We start from the raw sequence: 24,824 nt of genomic DNA on the forward strand, positions 1-24,824 counted from the left end.
GAAAATTCATTGCTACCCAGAACTTCATTTTCTAGAGACTAAAAAAAAAAAAAAAAAAAAAAACACGATACCACTCAGAGTATACTCTTTTTGCATTGCTGAGGGCCACTTTTACATTTCTGTTTTGTTCTCGGCGCATTTGGCAGCATTGCTAATGGGAGAGTTAGTTATATTTTAAGATAGCAGCACTCCTGGGGATTACTGTCATTGGAGGTAAACTCAGAGCAGCTAACACGAGAGATGCCCTGTGATTGACCTCAGACGGAGTTCTTAGTGGAAATTACAGTCATAGATAATGAGGCCAAAAGAGGTTTTAGTGTAAAAAGCATAAATAGATGGATATTCATGAACATGAGTCTAGCTTTCCAAAGCAGCAGATCTTAGGCAGGGATAAAATCTTCACAAAAGGGAAGTAGAATTGTTTTAAATTATTATTATATTTTTAATAGGCAATGTGTATTAATAGAGGTTTTGGGAGGTCACTGCTATTAGGATGAGAACCACAGAAATGTTGTCTGGACAGCTATATTAGCATCAAATACATTTTCTACATCCTTTTTTGAAAAAAGGATATGTGGGCAATTAAGAAACATAAGCCAGGTTCTTACAGTCGCACCAGCCCCAGGAGAGAGGATACAAAGTTGACCGACTACATTCATTGTAACACACAGCTAGGGTTTGTTGTGCCGCTGGTGTGAAAGGGAAGGGACGGGCGCCACACAATGCTGCCTTGGGAATCCCTGGCTCTAAACTTACTTTCTGCCTTCAAGCCCCCCGAACCCAAACTGGTCAACTGACACCACAGGTGAGCGTTTGGGGGTACGGTGGCCGAGGGTGTTTGTTAATGTATGGGGCAACTGGGAGTTGGTTATTCAGGATTGCCCATAGGATCAATTTTAAACAACTTTGGAGATCTAAATATGGAACCTGATTAGCTGACCTTGACAGCTCCTCTTGGCCCCAGTGAGGTTGTGCATGCTCAACACCCTTGAAAATCAGACCAGGTACTTCGGTGGCTCACTATGGCCTTGTGTGCCTAATCTTAGAGATCCAAGGCTGAACATTTTGGCCCCTTCCCACCACGGTCTTCCACTCGCCTGCAGAGTCTACTTCACAGCACAAGTCATTTTCTTCTCCGTTTGTTTTACTCTACCTCTCCCCTGGTCTCTTTCTGCTGCTTCTTCCTCCCAGAAGAAGATTCAAAGGGTCTCTTTGACTTGCTTTCATGTTCCCTGAATTAATCAGCTGGTATGCAAAGCTCACGATGTCTTAGAGCCACTGTGAATGTTCTGATCCCATGCAGTGAATGGGGTGGATTCCCAAAATGTTGGCATTGATTTGACAACGTAACTGAATCTTTCAAAATGATAAAGCTTCTCAAATGCTGAAAAAGTATTCAAACAAGCCGTTAAATATGTCATTCTGGTCCACCCTGGGGGTTACTAGTCCAAACTAGTCCAGTACTACAGGAGATTTCAGTTCAGGAAAGTCCTTGGGACAGAACTGTACCAGGTACTTCACTGGACTCCTGTGCCAGGGTTCATTGAGTGGGAATGGAGGGATGCCTGTCCCACCTGGGCAATAGGAGGAATGCACAAGTTACATCATGTTATAAGAGGGAGGTTTCAGAGTAGCAGCTGTGTTAGTCTGTATCCGCAAAAAGAACAGGAGTACTTGTGGCACCTTAGAGACTAACAAATTTATTAGAGCATAAGCTTTCGTGCATCCGAAGAAGTGGGCTGTAGTCCACGAAAGCTTATGCTCTAATAAATTTGTTAGTCTCTAAGGTGCCACAAGTATTCCTGTTCTTTTTAAGAGGGAGGGAGATTCAGGGGTGGAAAAGCCAAAATTGTCTCCGTCTATAAAATACAACTATGAGATGGGGAAAATTTTTGTTTTATGTGGCGAAAGCAGTTGGTAGCATACAAAAAGTTGTGCAATAAAACCACATTTGTTTCATTTCTGACATTTTTATTTGCTTTATATCACAGAGTCGCCTTCTCTAGCATGGTCTACAGCTGTGCAAGCGAACATCATCTCACGAAATGAGAGCGCATTAGGACAAAAGAGCTTTTGAAATGCTCAGGATCTAAGTGTGAAGCAGCAGTGGCAATATACTTTGACTCTCCTCAGCCACCGGAAAGGGCACGACCTCATAGCTCCAAAAAACAAGCATTAAACTAAAGGGGATTCATAGGCTCCTTCTGACATTAGCTGGGAATGTTTGCAAGGCATCCTGCTGTTTATAACTTACATGCACCTTGCACTTACTGCACATAATGCCTGCTTTAAAAAGTGAAATCAAATTGCAAGATACACTCTCCTTAAAATACAGTAGCCTCTGGAAGCTCTTTTTACTCTTACAGCAAACACCAGTAGAGATATGCATATCATCGAGGACCTGATCCAATTTCTATTGAAGTTAATGGAAAGATTGCTATTGGCTTCAATGGTTATTGGATTGGGCACCAACTGAGTTCAACAAAGGGACTTTTATGCACTGGCCATGATGTGTGTTCAAGACACTTCTAAAAGCTACTGTTAAAAAAGAAATAAACTTTTTTTTTTTAAGTGGCTGCCACTGCCAACTCCATTCAAGTGGAACGAGGTCTCAGAGGACAGAACTCTTCTATTCAAAAGGATGGGGACATTTGCAATTCTAGTAAATGAAGCAAAAAAATTAAGATGGAAATTTAAAAATCACATCTGTCATCAGCGAACTCCCTCTATTTGTTTTTATACTGACAGGTTTAATCATCATTTAGCAGTGGTATCCCGCAAAAACAATTTAACATTCTATTGTACAATGCACAACCAAAACAAAGGAGTCATAAACTCAGCTGGACTCCTCTCTTTTTTCTTCCCAACTACGTTAGCACTAACAGGAACAAAAGTAAGATAAGTCCAATTGGACCCACAGGAAATTCAGATGCACTGCACCATCTCTGCAGCTCAGTTCCAAAGAGCCAGGCACTTTTCGTGTTCTCTAAATGACGAGGGTATAACAAGGATAATTTGAATTGAGTGTATTTTGTCGGGAACCAGGGAGGGGGTATTTGAATGATGGTGTTATCAGAGCTTTTGGACAGGGGATCATAGGATTAACCACAACCAACCCTCACATGTTAAAAGGCGTTAACTCTGTGTACACTCGGGACAAAGTCATGGTTGATAGCCAATGGTGGATGAACAGTGACCTCTTTCCTCAGTCTAGACATGGGGTAAAGCTTTCAAGAGCACATGAGTGACTTAGGAGCCCAAGTCCCAATTTAGAAGGTGACTTAGGAGCCAATGATGTTTAGGAGGATAGATCCCATTTTCAAAAGTGACATATGCACCGCTGTTCCTAAGTCTCCGAGAGGCTTTTAAAAATTTTACTCAAGATTTAAGTGCCAAAAAGGTTATACCAACATGCTGGATTGCACAAAAGTATTCACGAATAATTTTCCACTCATTCTCTCAGCTCTGGCCAGGGCCCAAACAAAGCAGGAATTTATAGATCAAAATGCCTATACAGTTTAATATGTTTGCAAGGTGCTATCATACTTATTTAAGAAAATCATTAAGATCAAAACTTCTTTAACTAAATAATTTTAACATTTCCAAGATGTTTTTGAAGCAACAGGAATTTTACTGAGATTGTTTTCAAAGACCAGGTTTATTTTTCAGGTTGCAGAGTTGACAGACATTGCTTTAATATCTTACCTGTTACATCAGTCATGTTACAATATATACCACAAAGTGACCAACAAAACCAGGCATGGAAAACCCACCTGGGAATTGCAGTGAATGGGTGCTAGTATACTGAACACCGAAACATGCCACATTTTTCAAATGTATTTGCAGTGAACAGAACTAGATGCACGAATGAATTACAAAGCAGTTTGAAGATTAAACCTTTCTGATAACGGAAAATATCGTGGCAATATCGCCAACTGACAATTCCAAGAGCTAATGTAATACAAAGGAACCTGCACTAGCAACGGTACAAAGAAACTGATTTCAGAAGCCCTATTGGAAAAAAGACTTGCCATAATAATGCCATAATTTCAAAGCAGTTGCTGGAGCTTTCCCTAGACGTTTCTCACAAACTCCAGTGTAGAAAAAAGTCTCGCTATTAGCAGAGAGGGAAACTTGTAAGAGCCCCTGATGTGTCGCTGAACACACCTGACATTGTGATCCTACTCCTAGAAGAGATGCAACTTCTAGCAGGTCACCAGGAGAGCCATCTCAAAAGGAAGATTAGTCAAACAGAAGTTTAAAAAGGCACAATCAGCATCTAACGAATGCCGGTAAAAATTACATCACTACCATTGTGTGGACAGTAGGCTCCTTGGCCGACAGCTCCAAAAATACCTTAGAATCACCATATGCGACGTCAGAAGACATTTTCATCCTTGCCTGCAGAAGTCCTTTTAATTTAGTGTTTCTGAATTTAGTTTTCATGCAACTTTCCCGACCAATTGAGGCCAGCGTTAAGCACGTTTCAGTGGTGCCACTGACACCAAAACAGTAACTCTCGTTTCTACACTTTCATGATCTTCCCATCAGGATTCCAAGGAAACCGCCTCCCACGCCGAGTAATTGCAGCTCGGTCGATTAAATTCTGAGTACCTGAAATTTCCCCCCTGCAGTTTCATTTGATTAAGGCCATATATAGGCTTCTACCAAATATTTCAATGTGCACCCAGGGCCGCCGAGAGTGGGTTCAGGCCCCGGTGAAAAAACATTTTTGGGCCTCCCAGCAAGGGTGGACTGGCTAAACAGGGCCGACGAGAGTTGCGGGGGGTGGGGGAGAGAAGCTGGGCTGGAATTTTTTCGGGCCCCCTAGCAAGGGCGGACCGGCTAAACAGGGCTGACGAGAGGGGTGGGGAAGCCGGGCCCCCTTCCGGACCGCTGGGCCCCAGTAATTTGTACCGGCTTCCCCACCCCTCTCGTCAGCCCTGTGTGCACCCACCGACACTAACACTCCCAAATCTGTATCCAAACTTTGCCCCATCTGCAATTCAGGTTGGCTTCATTTCCTATCCTAAACTGCTGCGTAGCATTGCTACACGCTGTTGCATTTTACCCCAAGTGTGGCTGCTTTTTTACATGGTGGCTGAGGTGATGCAGATGAATTGGGATCTATCAATCAAAAAAGCTCCTAAAATTGATAAGCATATTTAGGAGAAAAAGTCGATATTTCCGAGTGGACTTTGTACACCTTTTCTAGGGTATGTGCTTGCTTTGCTTCCTGACGGTATCTGCAATAGATGTAACACAGATTCTGCTGTATTTATCCATCTGGATTTTTGTTTACCTTGATGTTCCAGCAATTCATCCATGAGTTAATCCCAGTGCAGAACGGCAAGTCTCCTGCTCTTTTTGTTCTAGATAATGCTTCGCAATTAGAGAGCTATTGTAAGGCACAAGTATTCATCACACTTTATCCCTGCTCCAAAGTGTATTATCTTTACAATGTGAATGGAAATTCCCACACGTTCTCACCCCACATTAAGCAGCACATCCTTGCTTGCAAGGCCCTGCACAACTTAGCTCCACCTCCCTCTTCATCTCTTTTCATTTCCTCCTTGCACTTTTCAGTCTGCCCAAAGAGACCAAGATTTGGCCCTCAAGGATCATGACAAATCTATTCCTGGATGAGATGGACACGATGATGGCATTGCCAACTCTTCAATTTCATCATGAAACTTTGCTATTTTACAAGAAGCGCCAGCTCCTGGAGTCATGTTATTTACACGAGAATCTCAGCTTTCCTTTTCAAAAATTAACTTTCTAGGTTTCCTGGCTAAGAAGAAAAGCTTGAAAATGTGAACCCCATAGACTCAAAAATCATCAGGCAAATAAAAAGAACCTCACATTATTATTGTTTTGAAGTCACCTAGCTCGTAGGAGGGCTTACTCAGGATTTGTGAATGCTTAGATTTGGCAGTATTGACTAGCCAAAATGTTCAGATGTGGCTGTCTAAGGGCACCAGAATGAGTGACCTAATTTTCAAAGATGCTGACCACCTTCAGCTCCCAGCATCTGCCACCGACTTCAACAGGAGCTGCCTAGTTCTCAACACCTCCGAAAAAATCAGACCATCGATATAGATCCCAAAAATGAAGATTTAGGTGCCTAACTTAAGGCACACATGTATGACAGTTGTGGATGAACTGAAGTTTTCTTCATGCATCTCCAGGGTTTGGTTGGTTGGTTGGTTCTTGGGTTTGTTTTTTTATTTTTATTTTGTGAGTATTCTGTTTGATTTATTAGTACTGTAATCAGAAATATCCTATGTTTCTTTATAGTCTGCTACCATCCCTTGATTTCAGCAAATTAGTGAATGTGCCAAGCCACTGGTATTATATATTATTAGTATGACACTAGCAACTACAGGCTCCAATCGAGATCAGGACCCTATTGTGGCAGGCACCATACATAGACATAGAAGTCATTCCCTACTTACAACAATCCAGATAGACAATAGGGTGGGCGAAAGTGTTATACCCATTTCAAAGATGGGTAACCGAGGCTCAGAGAGATGAAGTGACTTGGCCACGGTCATCTGATGAGTATGTGGCAGAGTCACGAATTGATACCATTCCTCCTAAGCCCCAGTCCTGTACTTTAACCACAAAACCATCTTCTTAACAGCAGCATAGAATCATAGAAGATTAGGGTTGGAAGAGACCTCAGGAGGTCATCTAGTCTAATCCCCTGCTCAAAGCAGGACCAACCCCAACTAAATCATCTCAGCCAGGGCTTTGTCAAGCCTGATCTTAAAAATCTCTAAGGCAGGAGATTCCACCATCTCCCTAGGTTACCCATTCCAGTGCTTCACCACCCTCCTAGTGAAATAGTGTTCCCTAATATCCAACCAAGACCTCCCCCACTGCAACTTGAGACCATTGCTCCTTGTTCTCTCATCTGCCACCACGGAGAACAGCCGAGCTCCATCCACTTTGGAACCCCCTTTCAGGTAGTTGAAAGCAGCTATCAAATCCCCCCTCACTCTTCTCTTCCGTAGACTAAATAAGCCCAGTTCCCTCAGCCTCACCTCATAAGTCATGTGCCCCAGCCCCTTAATCATTTTTGTTGCCCTCCCTGGACTCTCTCAAATTATCCACTTCCTTTCTGTAGTGGGGGGCCCAAAACTGGACACAATACTCCAGATGTGGCCTCACCAGTGCCGAATAGCGGAGAATAATCACTTCCCTCGATCTGCTGGCAACACTCCTACTAATGCAACCCAATATGCTGTTAGCCTTCTTGGCAACAAGGGCACACTGCTGACTCACATCCAGCTTCTCGTCCACTGTAGGCCCCAAGTCCTTTTCTGCAGAACTGCCGCTTAGCCAGTAGGCCAACAAGCCTGTAGCAGTGCATGAGATTCTTCCTTCCTAAGTGCAGGACTCTGCACTTGTCCTTGTTGAACCTCACCAGATTTCTTTTGGCCCAATCCTCCAATTTGTCTAGGTCACTCTGGACACTATCCCTACCCTCCAGCGTATCTACCTTTCCCACCTCCCTTAGCAAGTTCATCTGTGAACTTGCTGAGGGAGCAATCCATCCCATCATCCAGATCATTAATAAAGATGTTGAACAAAACCGGCCCCAGGACCGACCCCTGGGGCACTACGCTTGATACCGGCTGCCATCTAGACATCGAGCCGTTGATCACTACCAGCTAAGCCTGACGATCTAGCCAGCTTTCTATCCACCTTATAGTCCATTCAGCTTCTTCCCTGTTTCTAGGTCCCAAGACATTAATCTGCTATGTTTGCACTGCACATTTTGTGATTTGTTTGTTGCTTTCTATTCTACTGGGGTGGTTTTGAAAACTTAGAAAGAGGAAAAATACAAAAAAGATATTTAGGTTGACTAATTAATTTGTATCAAATCAACATTTTCCCCTCCAACTAGACTTCATCTGCTTTAATGCTAAAAATAACTTACAGTGCAGGTAAGGTAGGAAATCATAGAGAAGACCAACTATTAGCTGTATAAGAATACCCAGACCTATTTCTTCTTTTGTGCTTTCAACAGCAGATAGTACATAAACTTTGAGCAGTGTTTGGAGTGCATATTTATAGGTTTATTTGTACAGAAAATCTTTGATGGTCTTTATTTGTGGAAGGAAATCCAGACATACACTGATTATGATCATCCTTTCCTATATTCACAAACAAAATTAATGATCTGCAAGGGGCAGAAGTACTTTTAACCAGAAAAAATGCAATAGATAGGAGAAAAATATATGTACATACATACACACACACACATACATACACCCATAATGACAATGTGTTTTCCTGACAAAGCAACAATAAAGAATTTTTAAGAACATATTAGAGGGGTGAGATTTTTAGGCTCAAATTGTGGCAAAAATAAAAAAAGTGAACACTAATATTGGCAAACCATCAACCATTTCAGTGAGGACATCAAAGCACTCAAAGTAAGCTAGTAAGGCAACTGCACCAGAAGAGTTCACAACTTCCCTGTAAAAATCACCTTTCTGCCACTGAAGCAAATGTACGATTAGTTATGGCCATTTATATGCTTGCCTCATTGTGGCCCCGATTAAGGATGGCAATTAAGCACAGGCTTAACTTTAGGCATGTGTTTAGGAAAGCAACATTTGCAACAGCTCCTAAGTCACTTAGGAGCCTAAAACCCATTTTCAAAAGCAGCTAAATCCCTTAGAAAGTCAATCTGGCTCGGCCTCCTAAGTGACTGAAGATTAAATTTTCAAAGCTCCTAACTGACCTTGGTGGGACTGAAGCATGTGCTTCACTTCCCGAACGTGCCATTCCCGAATCAGGGCCTGAATGTTGTCAAGAGAGTTCTAGAATCTTCTATCACAGTTCTAGTGCAGATGAGATCACAAGAAGGGGGAAGAGCAGCGAAGAAGATGGCAACTCTGAGCACTGCTCTATAAGGAGTTTAAGAAGCAAGAGGCAGAGAAAAGCTAGGGGAAGAAGAGATAATGTGGGAGAGCTGTTATTCAGGGTAAGTACTGTGGCCTGGATTCTGAAAGGTACTTAGCCACTGTGGCACTGAGTTTTGCAATGCCTATCGTTTAGTTGCCTAGAAAAATCCCAGGACAACTTTGCAATCCATAAAGCCTGAGTTAGGCACTGAGGTTCCCTATGTAATGCATGGGGACAGATAGGCACCTGAGAATGGGATTCACAAAAGCCAGCATGCTAGGCAGGGAGCTGATGAGAGGAAGGGGGTTTTAAGCCCCACCCCCTCACAGAGATAGGCTCCTAAATCCAGACTGTAGGGAAGTGCTTACCGCCACTAGCTATGCACAAATGGGAACCAATCTCCTGGAATCTGGCAGCTTAGGTGCCTAGGGCATTTCTTGTGATGATCACCATGGCCAGAGGAGGGGATAGTGGTGGCGCCCCGTGATTAGAGCATTTACCTGGGATGTGCTTGAGGGGGAGAAAGGATTTGAATAGGGATCTGCCCACTCTGAGGTAACTGCTCCAACAACCGAGTTATGGGAGATGCTGACGGGGACTGGCCCTGGGTCCCCCACCTCACCTCTCTCTCTGGCCCAGCGCCTCTAAGTGTTTATACACAGTGGACAGCTTCAAATACCTAGAGTTTTGGGGCCAGAGAGGGAGATGTTTAAGCACCTTTGTGAATCCGGGCCTATGTGCATGGGAGATGAAATTAGTTGAAATCACGGAGAATTCAATGACAATTAAATAAAAACTGCCTGTCATTATCCTCAATAACCTGAACAATGGCTACAAAAATATTTGTGGCCAAAGTGAATAATAAAGGATACCAATATGAACAATCAGCATTTAAACAGAGCCCCGCACTTTCAGAGAGTACCCCTGTGGCATTTTATAATTCGATAGGACAACAGTGTCTAAAAACCAATCAGACATATAGGATATGGTAAATATTACTGTTTGCTTCCAGGTATATTCTTTGAAATTCAATGTGTGCTGATAAATGTAACAGAGAAACTTTCATTTAAACATTGTTAAATCACTTAAGGGCAAGAGATATTTATCTCAGATGCAGACAGAGTATCAAAGCTGGGCAATTTGCAATGGTACAGTTAAGATTTGGCAGCACTTCCATTATAAACCTGTTGAACAGCGGATACCTCCACTTGCGAACGTTTGCTCTGGGCTCAGGTTTGACATAAAAAAGTCTTAGTTGAGCAGCAACAACATTTTAAAAATAAACTTAAAAAAAAAAAAAAAAAGAAAAGAAAACCCTCACCAGCCATTCTCTTTTCAGTGACGATTGCAAGGCAATGGACTTGCAGGATTCGATTCTTTCTTTTGTGTTCCTATCATTCAAACACGTCTTCACTGAATAAAAAAATCACTCGAGTATTAAGAAAAATTGTATTTCACAGAAGTGTCCAACTACGTATGGAGTTGAAGAATTGGCATGCTATGCCCTGGGGAGTGGGGAGGGTGTAATACTCCAGGGTTTTTCATTTAGAAAAGGAAATTTTGGCCCTAAACCTTCTGTATTGCTGCCCTCACCCCCTATTGACTTCAGTGGGACTCTGCACCCAGGCAGTCTCCCAAGCAGGCACGTGCTATCAGTCGAAGGACAAGTCCTACATGTTTAACAGTATTACTGGGAGCCATATTCTGCCACTGGATAAATGCATACTCTGTGGCAGAACTGGATACTTCATGGAATCAATTCAGAGACGCCCTAGGACCTGTGTTAGGCAGGACTTCAGACTAGACAATCCCAGAGATCCCTTCTGGTCTTAGAATTTATACATCTCTGCTGTGGCAAAAAAAAAAAAAAAAAGTCAGGAGGATAAAACCCAGATCATTAGGTGCTTAAGTTATCAAGGCCACAAATCTCCACACACATTGCTCATGCCTGCAAAACCCCAGCTGGGATTTTGTGAAGACACAAGGAGAGCTGCCCTGGCAGTTTCTCACGAGCACATCCAGGTTTGCAGGTGCAAAGGGTTTGCAATGTTCTTAAAGGCCCACTTGTGCCCCCAGCTGAAATTCTGACCTTTTAGAATGTGCTCCCACTATGCCAGAGGTCGGCAACCTTCAGCACGCGGCCCATCACGGTAATCCACTGGCGGGCCGCGAGACATTTTGTTTAGGTTGACTGTCCTCAGGCACATCCCCCCACAGCTCCCAGTGGCTGCAGTTCACCGTTCCCGGCCAACGGGAGCTGCGGGACACGGCGGCCAGCAGGTCCCTGCGGCAGTCGACCCCTGCACTATGAAAAAACGACTCGTGGGGTTCTATGGTTATTGTCTCCATTATTTCCAGGTCAAATGAGCTCAGTTTACAAGGACAAATACGTTTTTCCTCTAACTTCAAGCCATGAAAACTCAAACTGGGCTCCAAGAGGCAAGATGGAGTCTTTCCTTGCGTATAACACCACCTATAACAAAGGCTCTGCGCATCTCACATGCCTTCAAGCATGGAAAAATTAGGTCACTCCAGGGTGTGAAAAATCCACACCTCTGAGCAATACAGTAAAACTGACCTAACCCCCAGTGCAGACAGCAGTAGGTTGATGGGAGAATCCTCCCACTCACCTAGCTACTGCCTCTTGCGGAGGTGGATTACCTACGCCGACAGGAGAAGCCTGGCCTTTGGCATAGGTAGCGTCTTCACTGAAGCCCCTGTGGTGGTTTATGTGCGGACAAGCCCTTAGCAATCGCATGGCTTTCAGAGGGGCTGCAAAGATTAGACTCATTGGTACTTAGTTAAAATTCTGTTTATGGTGCGAAAAGAGGAACCGAATTTTGCAGAAGAAAGAGGCACTGAAGAATCAAGGCCAACACTTTTGAGTTCGATTCATACAGTTGTTCCTTTTAGCCAAACACTAGCGATTAAGCACCTCAGTATCCTGCCAAACTCGGAACTTCAGGCTTTGGCCGGTTCGTTTCACTGTCATGTAATGAAGCTATTCGACAGGGGGTTATTTACATTTGTGGTACAGTAGCAGGATTTCCCATTTTATCGTCAGTAATAAGGCACTGACCACGGCAAGGACACGCCGAGCCCAAATCTGCTGATATATATATATAATCAGGGGTGAAAGTAACTTACAGGACTTACCGGTACTGCTGGAGTCCTGAGGGGGGCGTGGCTTCGTCCGGAAAAGGCGTGGCCTCAACCGGAAGAGGCGGAGCCTCTCAAGATTTAAAGGACCCCGGGGCATCGGCTGTGGCTGGGAGCCCCAGGTCCTTTAAATCAACCCTGGGCTCCCAGAGGCAGAGGTGGCTGGGAGCCCCCGGGGCTCAGGGGCAAATTAAAGGGCCCGGGGCTCCAGCTGCCGCAGAGCTCCAGGCCCTTTAAATCCCCACCGCAGCTCCAGCTGGGATTTAAAGGGCTCTGGGCTCCCCGCAGCGGCGGGGAGCTCTGAGCCCTTTAAATCCCGGCCCCAGCCCGGCCGCCGGAGCTGCGAGCGGGATTTAAAGGGCTCGGAGCCTCCCGCCGCTGCGGGGAGCCCAGAGCCCTTTTAATCCCGGCCGCGGAAGTCGGTGCAGTCCAGCACGGCGTACTGGTTCTTGCCGGTATGCCGGACCAGCCCGGCTTACTTTCACCTCTGTATATAATGCACTGTAGCACACTTGGTACATGAGAGCTCGTCCGGCTGTCAGCAGGAAGGACCTTGGGTACAATAGAGCAGTGACAATTGCAACAAACTTTAAACAAGATACAGTGAACATTGTTCCTGGGACATCGCGGGGAGGTGGGGGGGAGAGGAGAAGGAGGTGCCATCGGCCCTAGAACCACTGGTAATAGGAGCTTCTCCCTTCCTCATCACACTCATCACACGTCCACATGTAAGCAGGCTCTAGACCACAGCTAGTCCCAGGAGACGTCACTATACCACTATGGTATTAGGAAAGACTAATCCTGTACCGGTTTCAACGGGCTTTAGGTCAGACTCTTGCATCTTGGCTAAGAAATTGAAACAGCCCACACCTTATTTGTGCCAGCTACAAAAAGGGGCAGGGTTGGCACGATCCTACCATACAGTTTCACAACCAGGATTAGTCCCGTGTCATGTTTCGTGCTAGGGGGAATTCGATCTGCAAGATACGGATAAGGGCTCGGCGATCATTGAGCAAACGTGGCACATAACGCAGCTTAAATGAGTAAAAATGGCACAATGCCAAGCACAGCTCAAAATCCATGTTCATGGCCCCAAAACAGACAAGAATTACTTCCAGTGAGAGTACTACAATGACCTATATAAATACAGCTCTTTTGTAAACAGCAGTCAAGAATGACAGGAACAAGCAGCTAACAGCGGCCTTCTTATAACCGGCTTTAAGCAAACAATGATATGATTCTCGCAATCTCCTCACACACTCTACAATACCTGTGCTGAGCAATTCAATCTTGTCTTTACAACTTTCCTTTGCAAAACGAGTCTCATATTACTGCGTTCCATTTGTCCCTGGTGTTTAAAAAAAGCCATGGTATTTTCTGAACAAGAAAGCCTCACCGTTTCCAGAGAGGTTCAGAAATTCACACAGTAGAATTTAAGAGTCGGGTCACTTCTGATAAATAATAAAACACTCCCACCTCTGAGATATGTAACCAAGACTGGGTTAGCAGGAGAGAGGGCCCCTTCCCTACTGTAGTAATGCAGAACACAGAGTACCAGGGTGGATTGATTTAAATCTTCTATTGTAATCCACTTTTCTATTTGTAATTCAGTTATTTCTAATTAGAGGTGCATTCTCATTGGTTGATATAACCATTAAAACATGTTGACTTACAACTAAATAGAGCCTTTACACTAGATTGGGTACCTTGCAGGGTGCACTATAACTATATACATTTATTGAAGCAATTATATAGCTTAATATGTTCAGATTCTTATTGATTGTACATATTTAGTATGCTAGGAAATGGTGAATGATTTATTGCTTATTTACTAGATCATTGGTTCCCAAACTGGGGGGCACATGCCCCTGTGGGGTGTGAAGAAATTCCAAAGGGGGCACGAGGCTGCCCAGCCCTTGAGCTCCCAGCCCCTCCCCTGCAGCCACGCCGCCGCACGGGCAGCATGGCTTGCATCTGCCCACCTCCCGGTCTTTCCAATAAGCCAGTCCTGACGCTCTGAGCGGCCTGGGCAGGGGGCAGAAAGCGGGGGATAAGGGGGTTGGATATGGGGCAGGAGGTCCCGGGGGGGAGTCAGGGGACAGGGAGCCGTTGGATGGGGCAGAGGTTCTGGGGGGGCGGTCAGGAGACAGGGAGCGGGGGGGTTGGATAGGTGTGGGAGCCCGGGGTCCTGTCAGGGGGTGGGGGTGTGGATAGGGGTCGGGGCAGTCAGGGGACAGAGAGCAGTGGGGGTTAGATAGGGGGTGGGGTCCCGGGAGGGGGTGGTCAGGGGACAAGGAGCAGGGGGGGGGGGATAGGGAGGGGGATCCCGAGGCGGGGGGCAGTTGGGGCAGGGGGTCCCGGGAGGGGGCAGTCAGGGGACAAGGAGCAGGGGGGGTTGGATGATGGTAAAGGAGAGGTGGGGAGTGTGAGGGTTTCTCAAAAATTAAAAAGGAAGCGTGATGCCAAAAAGTTTGGGAACCACTGTACTAGATAATTAACTTTTCTTTGCTCATAATTTGTGTCAAGCTGCACTGGGATGGTCACTGGGATTTAATTAAACACACACAAACAGCAGATACAATTTATTTTTATTAAAGAAAAACAACCTTAAATGTTTGCATACCTAAACTTCTCTTATCAAAACATGATTCACATTTACAATTAAACGATTTAGTAAACAGAGGGATTTACTGTAGTCAATGAATTAAACTGATTATTTCAGGTCAGCCCAGGAAAAATTTCAAATATGCCTACCAGAGTCTGACTGGAGCTTAAGTTCCTGCTCGTCTAAGTCTCTTGAAAAATGAAACAGTCTCCTAAATTCCTTAGGCTGCCCTTCAAACTTTTAAAAGTAGGAGATCTCGTCCCCTCCTCCTCATTTTTATTCACAGACTGGAAGATAGAGACACATTTTCCTCTTTTTCAACTCCCAATCGATTTGTCACCTTTGAATGAATTAGTGCAAATGAAGTAAACATTCCTTCTGTGCCTGCAGAACAGGTTACTGCTGTCCAAAGCTGGTTTAGCTCTACAACGGCCTCTGGTTCCGGGTGCTTAGCTCGTGACCTCCCCCAGGTTCAGTGGCGTCGCTTGCTTGAAAACATGCGCTGCTCGAATGGTCCCCTCCCGCCCTGAAAGTTGTTATGGTTGGCACAAGCGGCTGGTGATTATTAGATGCCCAGGCCATAGCAGCATCTTCAGCAGCTCGGCATCTACCCTGGTACTTTGCTTGGTCCGGCCGCCTCTTTCCTGCCTCCAATTTAACTGTGCTGTTGGGTACTTCTTTTGTCAAGGTCCCTTGAAGTTCTTTCCAAATTTCTGTAACATCAGCAACCCAGCAGCAATCTTCCCGCCGTTTGTCCAAGGCTCTGGAAGCAGGTTTCGGCGTATTCAGCATATCTTCTACGTTGCTCTCCAGTCCAGTGCTGAGTACTTTGGCTGTGGTAGTTCCATCTGTTTGGTCACAATTTTCTTCACAAACGGTCATCCGAATAGGCCAGCTCTGAACACACAGCTCAGAACAGTCAACCACTGAATTCCACTGTACATCCTGGGGGAGAATTAATCTGGCTCCGCCTCCTCCCTTCAGTAGTTGTCAGGTAAGTATTTTGCAATGTCAGCACAAGATGCTAGCTAAAAGCTGCATCAAATGAGCACGGCACCCATGTGTTACAAGTTTCAGGTTCCCTTTGTTACCTTCTTCTAGATTTCTTCTCATCTTTGCTACATTTGCAGCATTGCCTGTGACAAAGCTACACAACCGACACCTGAATTTTTGTTCAGTTTGTGACAGCTTTCACTGCTACTTCTTTTAAGTACTCTGCGGTATGGGCATTTCCTGATGTAGCAATTATGTCTGTAAGACAGACACCCCGCTTTCTTTTGTCACACCAGCACATATTGTTGGATCATTGTGTACATTGCTCCACCCATCAAGACTCAGGCCAGGTCTACACTACAAATTTACATCAGTATCACTACATCGCTCACCACACCCCGGAGCGAAGTAGTAATACCGACCTATCCCCTGGTGTAGACAGCACAATGTTAACAGGAGAGCTTCTTCCATTGAAATAGCTACAGTCTCTTGGGGAGGTGGATTAATTACACCGACCGGAGAAGCTCTCCTGTCAGCGTTATAGTGTCTTCACTGAAGTGCTTCAGCACACCGGTCCAGCTGCCACGCTGCAGTGTATTAAGTGTAGACCTGCCTTCAGATTAACGAAGTTCCCGTCAATGTTTTTTGCACACTGTTCAGTTTCGTTTTAATACCCTGTATCCAGCAACCTTCCAGCAATGTCTGCTCTGCCGGGTGGAGTGTAGCCTGGTCATAATGATTGAACCATGCCAATGAAAAGTTGGTTCTGAACAAGAGGAAAAGGAGAATTTATTGCATAAATGAACCCAGCCATCTTTTCATCTAAGGAGTCTGCCTGGAATTTGATGGTCCTGGTTACGAACTCAGCCATGGTTTTACTGGATGATGAAGAAAGTATTTTTTTCAATACAGGTAATTTACTGTTTGACACCTGTTTATTTGCAGCAGATGATGGACGTTCACAACCTTTTATGTCTAAGCTGGGCTCTGAAACAAAATCATAAAAACAAGTCACTCTCACTCACTGAGCATTACTCAGTGCGCTGCTTTAAAAAAAATGAGATTGTAAATGAAAGATTCCTCCTACCGCAGCTGTTTGTAGCACTGTTTAAATGGTTTAATTTATTCTAAACCTAGTTAATAAATCATAAGGATTTTCAAAATCTATTTAAACCCTTATCTGTAGCAACATACCAAACATCTCGGGGAAAAAAACATTTTCAAAAAGTTTAAATTCATAAATGCCTAATAAAACTTTACTTTTAAACAGGTTATCTTCACCTAGGATGTTTGATTATATTGAGCAATAAAAGATCATGTCAGAAGTCCAGCAGTAATAGTACAAATGTACTTGATAAATACTCCCACAACAAACTAACATACCAATTCTATTCTGAACACCAACATTTTGAAATTCAGAAGCAATCAAAACAATAATTTATGACCGTAATCTAAGTTATTATCATAGCATATGTTAGGATAAGATGTGAAGGAATAAGCTCTCTAACAGCATAGTAAGGACGTGGTAGGCAGTCCATAAGAGTGGTACAAAAATAAGTTTACTAACCAGTTGATCCAGGTTGTTCAGATATGTCCCATCATCATCTTCGAAGTCACTGCCATCTGAGGAGCATTTTCCATAATGGTGTTTCATTCCGACAGCCAGGCCTTGTCACACCATTTACATTACACCTGTTTCTTTTTCACCCAGAAGTACAGGAATTTCTTGAAAATATTCCCAGAATGGGTCTCTTTATGACCTGCAGCCATGGCAGGTTTTTTCTCCAGTTCCCAGGTGTTGCAATCAATCCCAGAGGCTGTGCCCTGAAGAATATTGTCCTTTCTTCCCACAGCTTTCACACCAGAGTTGCTCCTTTCCAGTTGCACGCGCCGCTCCTTCTCCTTTGTTACGTAACTCCCCCGCCCTCCCAGGAAAACAAGAGAACTAACAACAATCCAAGACTTTTGTTCATGTAGCCCATACGCCTTTTGCGCTGCAGTTTTGTATGTGTTTAGAGACAGAGAGGGAGGCAGTTCAGAAATCAATGATTTCTGATTGCGTCTCTCTTCGTGTACACATGCAAGGAGACCAGGTAAGTGGCCTTGCTCTAAGTGCCCAGAACCATCTATCCTGGTTGTTTCTGGGCAGATCAGTGTTTTCCCATGGGCTGCAGAGGAAGTTTCCATGGTGGGTGCAGTCATAAATATTCGTAATTGGAGAACTGAGCCAATCAAAGCTCAGGTAGGGAGAAGCTATAAAATAGGAGTATGAGACCACCCAGGTGGGCTCAGTGGAGGACGCCAATGAGAGACATGATGGTGTCTCCTGGGGTCAGAGGCCAGGTTTCAATGCCTGTGTGGACTTTGCCAGTCTTCTGTACCAAATAGCACAGACCCTGGGGCCCTCAATCTCTTCGTACAGTATATGACTTACTCTGACGTATTTGTAAAGCTAGATGTTCCTCACCCCCCACTCTCTCTTTCTGTAGAAAAGCAACCTTTCCCTCAAAGGTTTTGACAGAGGCTCATGGATTCAGCATACTTATTTTTATGTAAATGTTGTAAGAGATTATAATAAGTTTAGGCTTTGACATATTTTGTATTAAATTCAGATTTCATTTTAAACAGGGTTAGTTTTTAAAAAGAAAAAAATTTAATTTAAACACCAGCATCAAAAAATCCAATTTAAATAAAAGAAATTTGAAATGAAAAAAAAAAAATCATGGATTTTTATCCACCCTGGACTGTACAATACAGGATGTGCTGTCCTAGCTTCATGGAGCAACCAGACACCAGACAGCTAATGTTAAACTAGGAAGGAATGTGGTCCCACCTCCACCATCTGCATGCAGTGCTTCACACCCCAGCTGAAATCCTCAGAATCCCCCATTGATTTCTCAAGATCAGGGGTCAGCAACCTTTGAGAAGTGGCCTGCCAAGTCTTCTGTAATTTAAAGTTTCACGTGCCAGTAATAAATTTTACATTTACAGGGGCCCCTGACAGAACCCCAGACTGGCAGTGGACTGAGTGGGGCTGGCGGCAGGGACCCCAGCTAGCAGGGGCTGGCGGACGGAACCCCAGATCGGCAGCGCGCTGAGCCGCTCAGCCCGCTGCCGGTCTGGGGTTCCGTCTGCCACCCGCGCTGCCGGTCTGGGGTTCTGTCTGCCGGCTCCTGCCAGCCGGGGTCCCAGCTGCCGTCCCCACTCAGCCCGCTGCCGGGACCGAGACCCCGGCTGGCAAGGGGCCGGCAGCGGGCTGAGCAGGGCCGCTGGTCTGGGGTTCTGTCCGCTGGCTCCTGCCAGCCGGGGTCCGGGCCCCGCTCAGCCCGCTGCCAGCCTGGGGTTCCGTTCACCCAGGCCGGCAGCGGCTGAGTGGCTCAGACAGCTGACTGTCTGGAGTTCCAGCTGCCAGCTCCTGCCAGCAGGGGTCCCGGCCGTCGGCCCCGCTCAGCCCTCCTGGGGTTCCGTTCACCCAGGCAGGCAGCAGGCCGAGCGGGGCCGGCGGCCAGGACCCGGCTAGCAGCAGTGTGCCAGTAAAAATCGGAACGCGTGCCATAGGTTAACGACCCCTGCTCAAGATGTTCAGCATCACAGTAACACATCTCATGCTGACACAAACTGAATGAGGCTCCTTTGTCTATGTGTCTCCTATAACCTCCGAAATCAGCTGGTAGGAACTGCTGCTGAGTGATCCAAAGAGAGACTCGGTCACCACTGCACATTCCCAGCACCTAACAACCTAGACTCTAGGTCCTTGCACCTGAGCTGGGAATTAACCCCAGTTCTGCGATATGGCAGTTTCAGGTAAGTCTCAGAAGTCAGAATGAATCGGGGGAGGGAGCCTGGGGGGAAGAGTTGTTTGTTTTAATGGAAGTTTTTCTAAAATACGTGAGGCTCCACATGTTCAATGGATAGCCTGATCACATGGGAAAAGACGGCTGTAACAAAGAGTACCTAGAAATGTTTAAAAGACTCACTGTTGCAGACAGCTTCCCTCCATTCTTCTGAACATACATGACCGAGTCTCGTATCAACAAGAAGAGACTGAGTAGGACATGCTCCATGTCATAGATTCCATACATGCCTTTGGTCAGCCCTTCCAGGGACCGAATATATTCTCTCCAGTAGTTATCTATCTCCACAACATTGGCCAGGCACCCTTGCATGACAACACTGCAGTATCCGGCACAAGGCTTCGCCATCAGTAGCCCTTGGCAATGAGAACAGTACCACATCCTCAACAGCGCACGTCCACATTCCTTGCTGAATTTTAAGTGGTCGGTAGTATTTATGACTTCGATCCCCAGGTTGAGCGCTTGTAGGAAGGCTCGCGTGGCCTGCAATGACTTTGACACCTGGGTCATCATAATCTTGGGGTAGTTACCAAACACCCTGAGGTCCCGTCTTGCTACCCGCAGGCATTCTATCATTTCTCCGGAGAGGTCAGGGAAGCCTGGGTTTATCAAGTGTGAGTAGACTAAAGGGAACAAGCTGTCAAAAAATTCATTGACCATGTCATTCACATTGATGTCAGAGCCCAGTATGTAAAGCGAGATATCTGTAAAAAGTTCTCCGACAAACTTAAGAGCTCTGGAGCCCATGTTCTGGAAGTGGTTCCTAAACATGGTGTTGGTGTAGTTTCTTGCATGCCGTGCTACAATTTCGAAGGCTTCTGAAAATAAAAGCAAAACAAAACAAGGAATTAAAAGACAAACTCTGAGATGGGACAACAAATACTATAATCTGTTTGTCGCTAAGACTGAGGTCCTATTTACACAGCTGTGCATCCACTGACTCATGTCCACATCTGTAGCTGTCACTGCTAGAGAAGAACTATATCATATCAGAGGCAGTGTATAAGATCTGAGGAGTTTATAAACGCTTTAAACACAAGTTACATTTCAAACAACAAAAGCTATGAGCTAGTTAAATTTCCGCTTTTAAAGAAAATCTGGATTACAAAAATTGGGTAGTATTTCAAGTCCACTCTGTCTCTCATATTGATTTGAAATTAACCGGAATTCTATATCAAGTCTCTTAATTTAAGATGGATACATATTCAACACCAAATTATATAGTATGTCAAATCAGGAAATATTAAACGCTGACATTCTACCAAGGAAAGGAAAATACTTATAGGTTCATAGAGGTTATCGGGATTGAATTTTCTGCATTGATTCTTCTTTTGACTTTTTTTTTTTTCCAGTCACTTTAATTCTTGTGAAAGGTATTGGGGACTAGATTCTCTGCTCGTGTCCATGGGCACAACTCCATTGACTTCACTGGATTCATACCAGGTAAGTATCCAGTTCCACCTCCTCCCCGTTGGAAAAGGAGTTTATTCATGGAACAGGCCAATGAAGGAACATTTCTAGAAAGAAGGCAGTTAAGTATCCATCACTGATCCCTCTACGGAAACAACCAGCAATGGTGCCAAACATGAGGGTGAATTTTTGTGAGGCTCACCATTAGGTTCTGGACTGAGACCACCGATCAGTTCAGACAGACCAGAAAAGGCTACCCGATACCACTGAATTTCACTGTAGCTCCCTAAACCACATTCATGTCACATTAAGCAGAAGTAAATGTTAAACAAAATTCCATATGCTCATGAAAACATAAGAATGGCCAGACCAATCATCCATCTAGCCCAGTATCCATCTGCTGACAATGCCCAGTGCCAGATGCTTCAGAGGGAATGAACAGAGCACAGTAATTTTGAGTGATCCGTCCCCTGTTGTCCAGCCCCAGCTTCTGGCAGTCAAAGGTTTAGGGTCACCCTCACCAATCAGTGAAGTGCTGCTGAAAGTATAACAGGGGGCTCGCCTAAAAAAAAAAAAAAAACTTTCAATGTGAGACATCCTCTGGGGAAAATACTCTTCCTTCCCACAATACCAGCATTGGAAGGGACCTCAGGAGGTCATCTAATCCAAACCCCTGCTCAAAGCAGGACCAATCCCCAGACAGATTTTTACCTCAGTTCCCTAAATGGCCCCCTCAAGGATTGAACTCATAACCCTGGTTTAGCACGCCAATGCTAAAACCACTGAGCTATCCCTCCCCTAAATTAATGGAGATATCTCCTAGAACTGGAAGTGACCTTGAAAGGTCATTGAGTCTAGCCCCCCGCCTTCACTAAGAGGACCAAGTACTGATTTTGCCCCAGATCCCTAAGTGGCCCCCTCAAGGATTGAACTCACAACCCTGGGTTTAGCAGGCCAATGCTCAAACCACTGAGCTATCCCTTCCTCTCCAAATCCACTCCACCCCTTGCCCACCCCACTCCACTCCACTCCTAGCCAGCTGCCCAGGTTTTGGTGGCTCCACGCATGACATTTCTCAATTGAGAGGAAAATCTGTGATTCTTCTACCCCCATGGTCCCCTCAGCAGTGGAACAGGCATGGAGTAGGAGTTGGGAGCCAGTCCCTTCTGCAGGCTCCAGAAAGACGTGGTGAGACACAAGGCATATGCGCACACACCCTGCAGCTCTAGGGATAGTGGGGGAGGCAGCTGGAGGCTGCTGCAGTGGTGGTGAAAGGTACCAGCGGCTTAGTTGCGGGCTGGGTGGGAAGGACAGGAGTTACCTGGCAGATCTAGGGGGGAGGGATAACTCAGTGGTTTGAGCATTGGCCTGCTAAACCCAGGGTTGTGAGTTCAATCCTTGAGGGGGCCACTTAGGAATCTGGGGCAAAATCAGTACTTGGTCCTGCTAGTGAAGGCAGGGGGCTGGACTTGACCTTTCGGGATCCCTTCCAGATCTCTGAGATAGGTATATCTCCATATAAAACAAAAAAATCTGGGTGTGAGGGGGACTTGCCAAGGGCAGTTAGCTGAGGGGTGGGGGTTAGGGGAGAGGAGTCTGGGGAGTTGGCAGTCTGGCGAGGTCACTGAGTGGGGAATGGGCAGACTAGGGGAGGGAACGGGGTAGTGTCAGTGGGGCCCGTGGTTTTTCCTAGGCCGTGATGCTGCAAATTCTGCCTCCTCCCCGTTCTCAGTGCTACTCCTGTGTCGAGGCCCCAGCGGGATGGGGGCAGAGGGCAGCCAGAAGGAAGGTGGAGAGGTTACCTGGCAGTCTGGAGAGCAGATGGGACCAGCTGTCCCAAGTGTGGTACAATCCCCGGGTGGTCTCTCAACAGGGAGGGGAGATAGGGCTGCCCCAGGCACACCCCCACCTGCCAGCAGCCGTGTCTCACCCTGCACCTCTCGAACCACCATGCTGCCCCCTCCCCAGCACCTCACGGGGTAGCAGGGGGGTGACCCCAAGGTCTTTGCCTGCCGGGGGATTAGTTGGGTGGGGAGCAGGTTACCGCTAGCCGGTCAGTTGTGATGGCTGTTGCTGTGGGAGGGGGACAGGTCTAGGGAAGGCAGCGTCGTCCCCTAGTGATTGAGGGGTGAGGTTCAGGGAACCCTGCCTGGTGCATGTGGGAGGCGTGGAGGGAGAGCTACTTGCAGAATGAGGCTCCACGCAGCATAGAGTAAAGGATCCAGAATCTCCCATGTTTTCCCTACACTCTGGATTTTACCTGCTTTCCACCAGGCGAGTTCCTTAGGAACCTTCCAGCCCTAGACAGACACCTACAGCCAGGTGAAGTGTGAAACCCCAGCCCTTGTGAATGAAGGCAACAGACTGAGCCCTCACGAATTATGCTGCAAAATGGGGCGGCCGTCTCGAATGCCTGGCAATATCAAAGCAACAAGGGTGCATGACATGAGGAGCTCACCAAAATATTAATGTTTCCTTGTTTGAAAAGACAAGTCCCGTCCCCCCCTTGTGTTCCTTTCAAGTTTTTCCATGTGGTTTTATCATTCAGATGAAGTTATCTGGAGAGGATTCAATATAGTACTTACACACACACACACAACTCCCATTGACTTCATGAAGGCTGCATATGTATTTCTGGAGTCAGAATTCCACATTTTCCCAATCCTCTCTCCAGGCCCCAGGGACATTCTGCATGTATCTCCTTCACACCACGAACAGGACTAATTAAAAGCACCTCCAGCATTGGGCTCACTTAGAGGTTGTGGTCTAATTGTATACCGATCAGTATTTTCCTGCTCAAATGGTATCAAGGTGATATACCCCCAGTTCCTCTCTCTAGGGATGTAAGTGAACAAGTTAAAGAGAGCAGATATCCCCGCAGACAGAACGGTAAGTCTTTTCGTATGCTAGACAGCTGCATTGTTCTAGGTCCCTCACCCTCCAGGGTACTATTAATAAAATGATAAAAATAACGAACCGCCTCTTGGGTCACAGGTCGCTGACGCTTCCCAGCATAACAGCTTTGATCTGTGTCCATCTGGAAACACGAATCCAGGCTCGATTTGCATGAAAATTATTCATGTTTAATAATTAAAGGAAATGTTGAATTTTTAATCCATAGTGTTCTTTTCCCATTTGTTAAATCTGTGTTGGAGCAGAATGGAAACCGATGAACGCTGGCTCTCGATACCAGCGGGATCAGAAGTTATGTCACTTTTCCACAAGATGGCTGCTGTCAGCTAGATCAGCGACCAGCCCTCTGCCAGGAGATGGGCCCACTTGCGGGAGGGGCACTATCATATATTGCAGAGATTGTTTCTTAGACTGTATGGGTCTCAGGGCATGGATTGTGTCTTGATCTGTGTACATACAACACTTAGCATGCTCGGGCCCTCATCTTGATTGGGATCTGTAGACGCGACTACGATATAAATCTTTAATTCTATGCAAAAAGCTACATTCTGAGAATGTTAAAGCTGAAAATTCAGGTGCCCCAAAGGTTAGGAAATGCCCACGTTAGAACTGTGTATGCATCCTTAACACCCCCCGCCTCCCGCATTAATCCATTATGATAATTCTACCCAGCCTCATGGAAGAAGTTTGCAGCACAGCCGGGAAGAGAACCTGCTCTGCTTGGTGTCCCTCTCACCACACAACCTGTGGCGGAGGCCCTACAGAGCCCATAGCACGTGTATCGTAATGCTTTGGCACAAGGAGGACAAGTTAAGGTTGTGCCAGTAGAAACACCTGAAAACAAGAGTTTCTTTAAATAGGACACGGAGATGAAGAAACATTTCCTCTTTATTCTCAAGAGCACGGCGAATAGCTTCTGCCTTGATAAAAACGACAAAGCACCTTTCAGGCCAATGTCTTTGAGCGCCTTG

The 24,824-nt window shown here is 45.7% G+C and overlaps 1 protein-coding gene across 2 annotated transcripts in view; it reads right to left on the reverse strand.

Annotated features, from left to right (window-relative positions):
* GPC3 (glypican 3) overlaps window positions 1-24,824 on the reverse strand; it is a 262,387-nt gene that overhangs the window by 121,626 nt on the left and 115,937 nt on the right. For both annotated transcript variants that reach the window (XM_034782132.1, XM_034782133.1), the window contains exon 3: window positions 19,654-20,348. In XM_034782132.1, the coding sequence (XP_034638023.1) occupies window positions 19,654-20,348 (695 nt within the window). The remainder of the gene's footprint in view (window positions 1-19,653; window positions 20,349-24,824) is intronic.

This window comes from Trachemys scripta, chromosome 9 (assembly GCF_013100865.1).
Source record: "Trachemys scripta elegans isolate TJP31775 chromosome 9, CAS_Tse_1.0, whole genome shotgun sequence".
NCBI classification, from domain to species: domain Eukaryota; kingdom Metazoa; phylum Chordata; order Testudines; family Emydidae; genus Trachemys; species Trachemys scripta.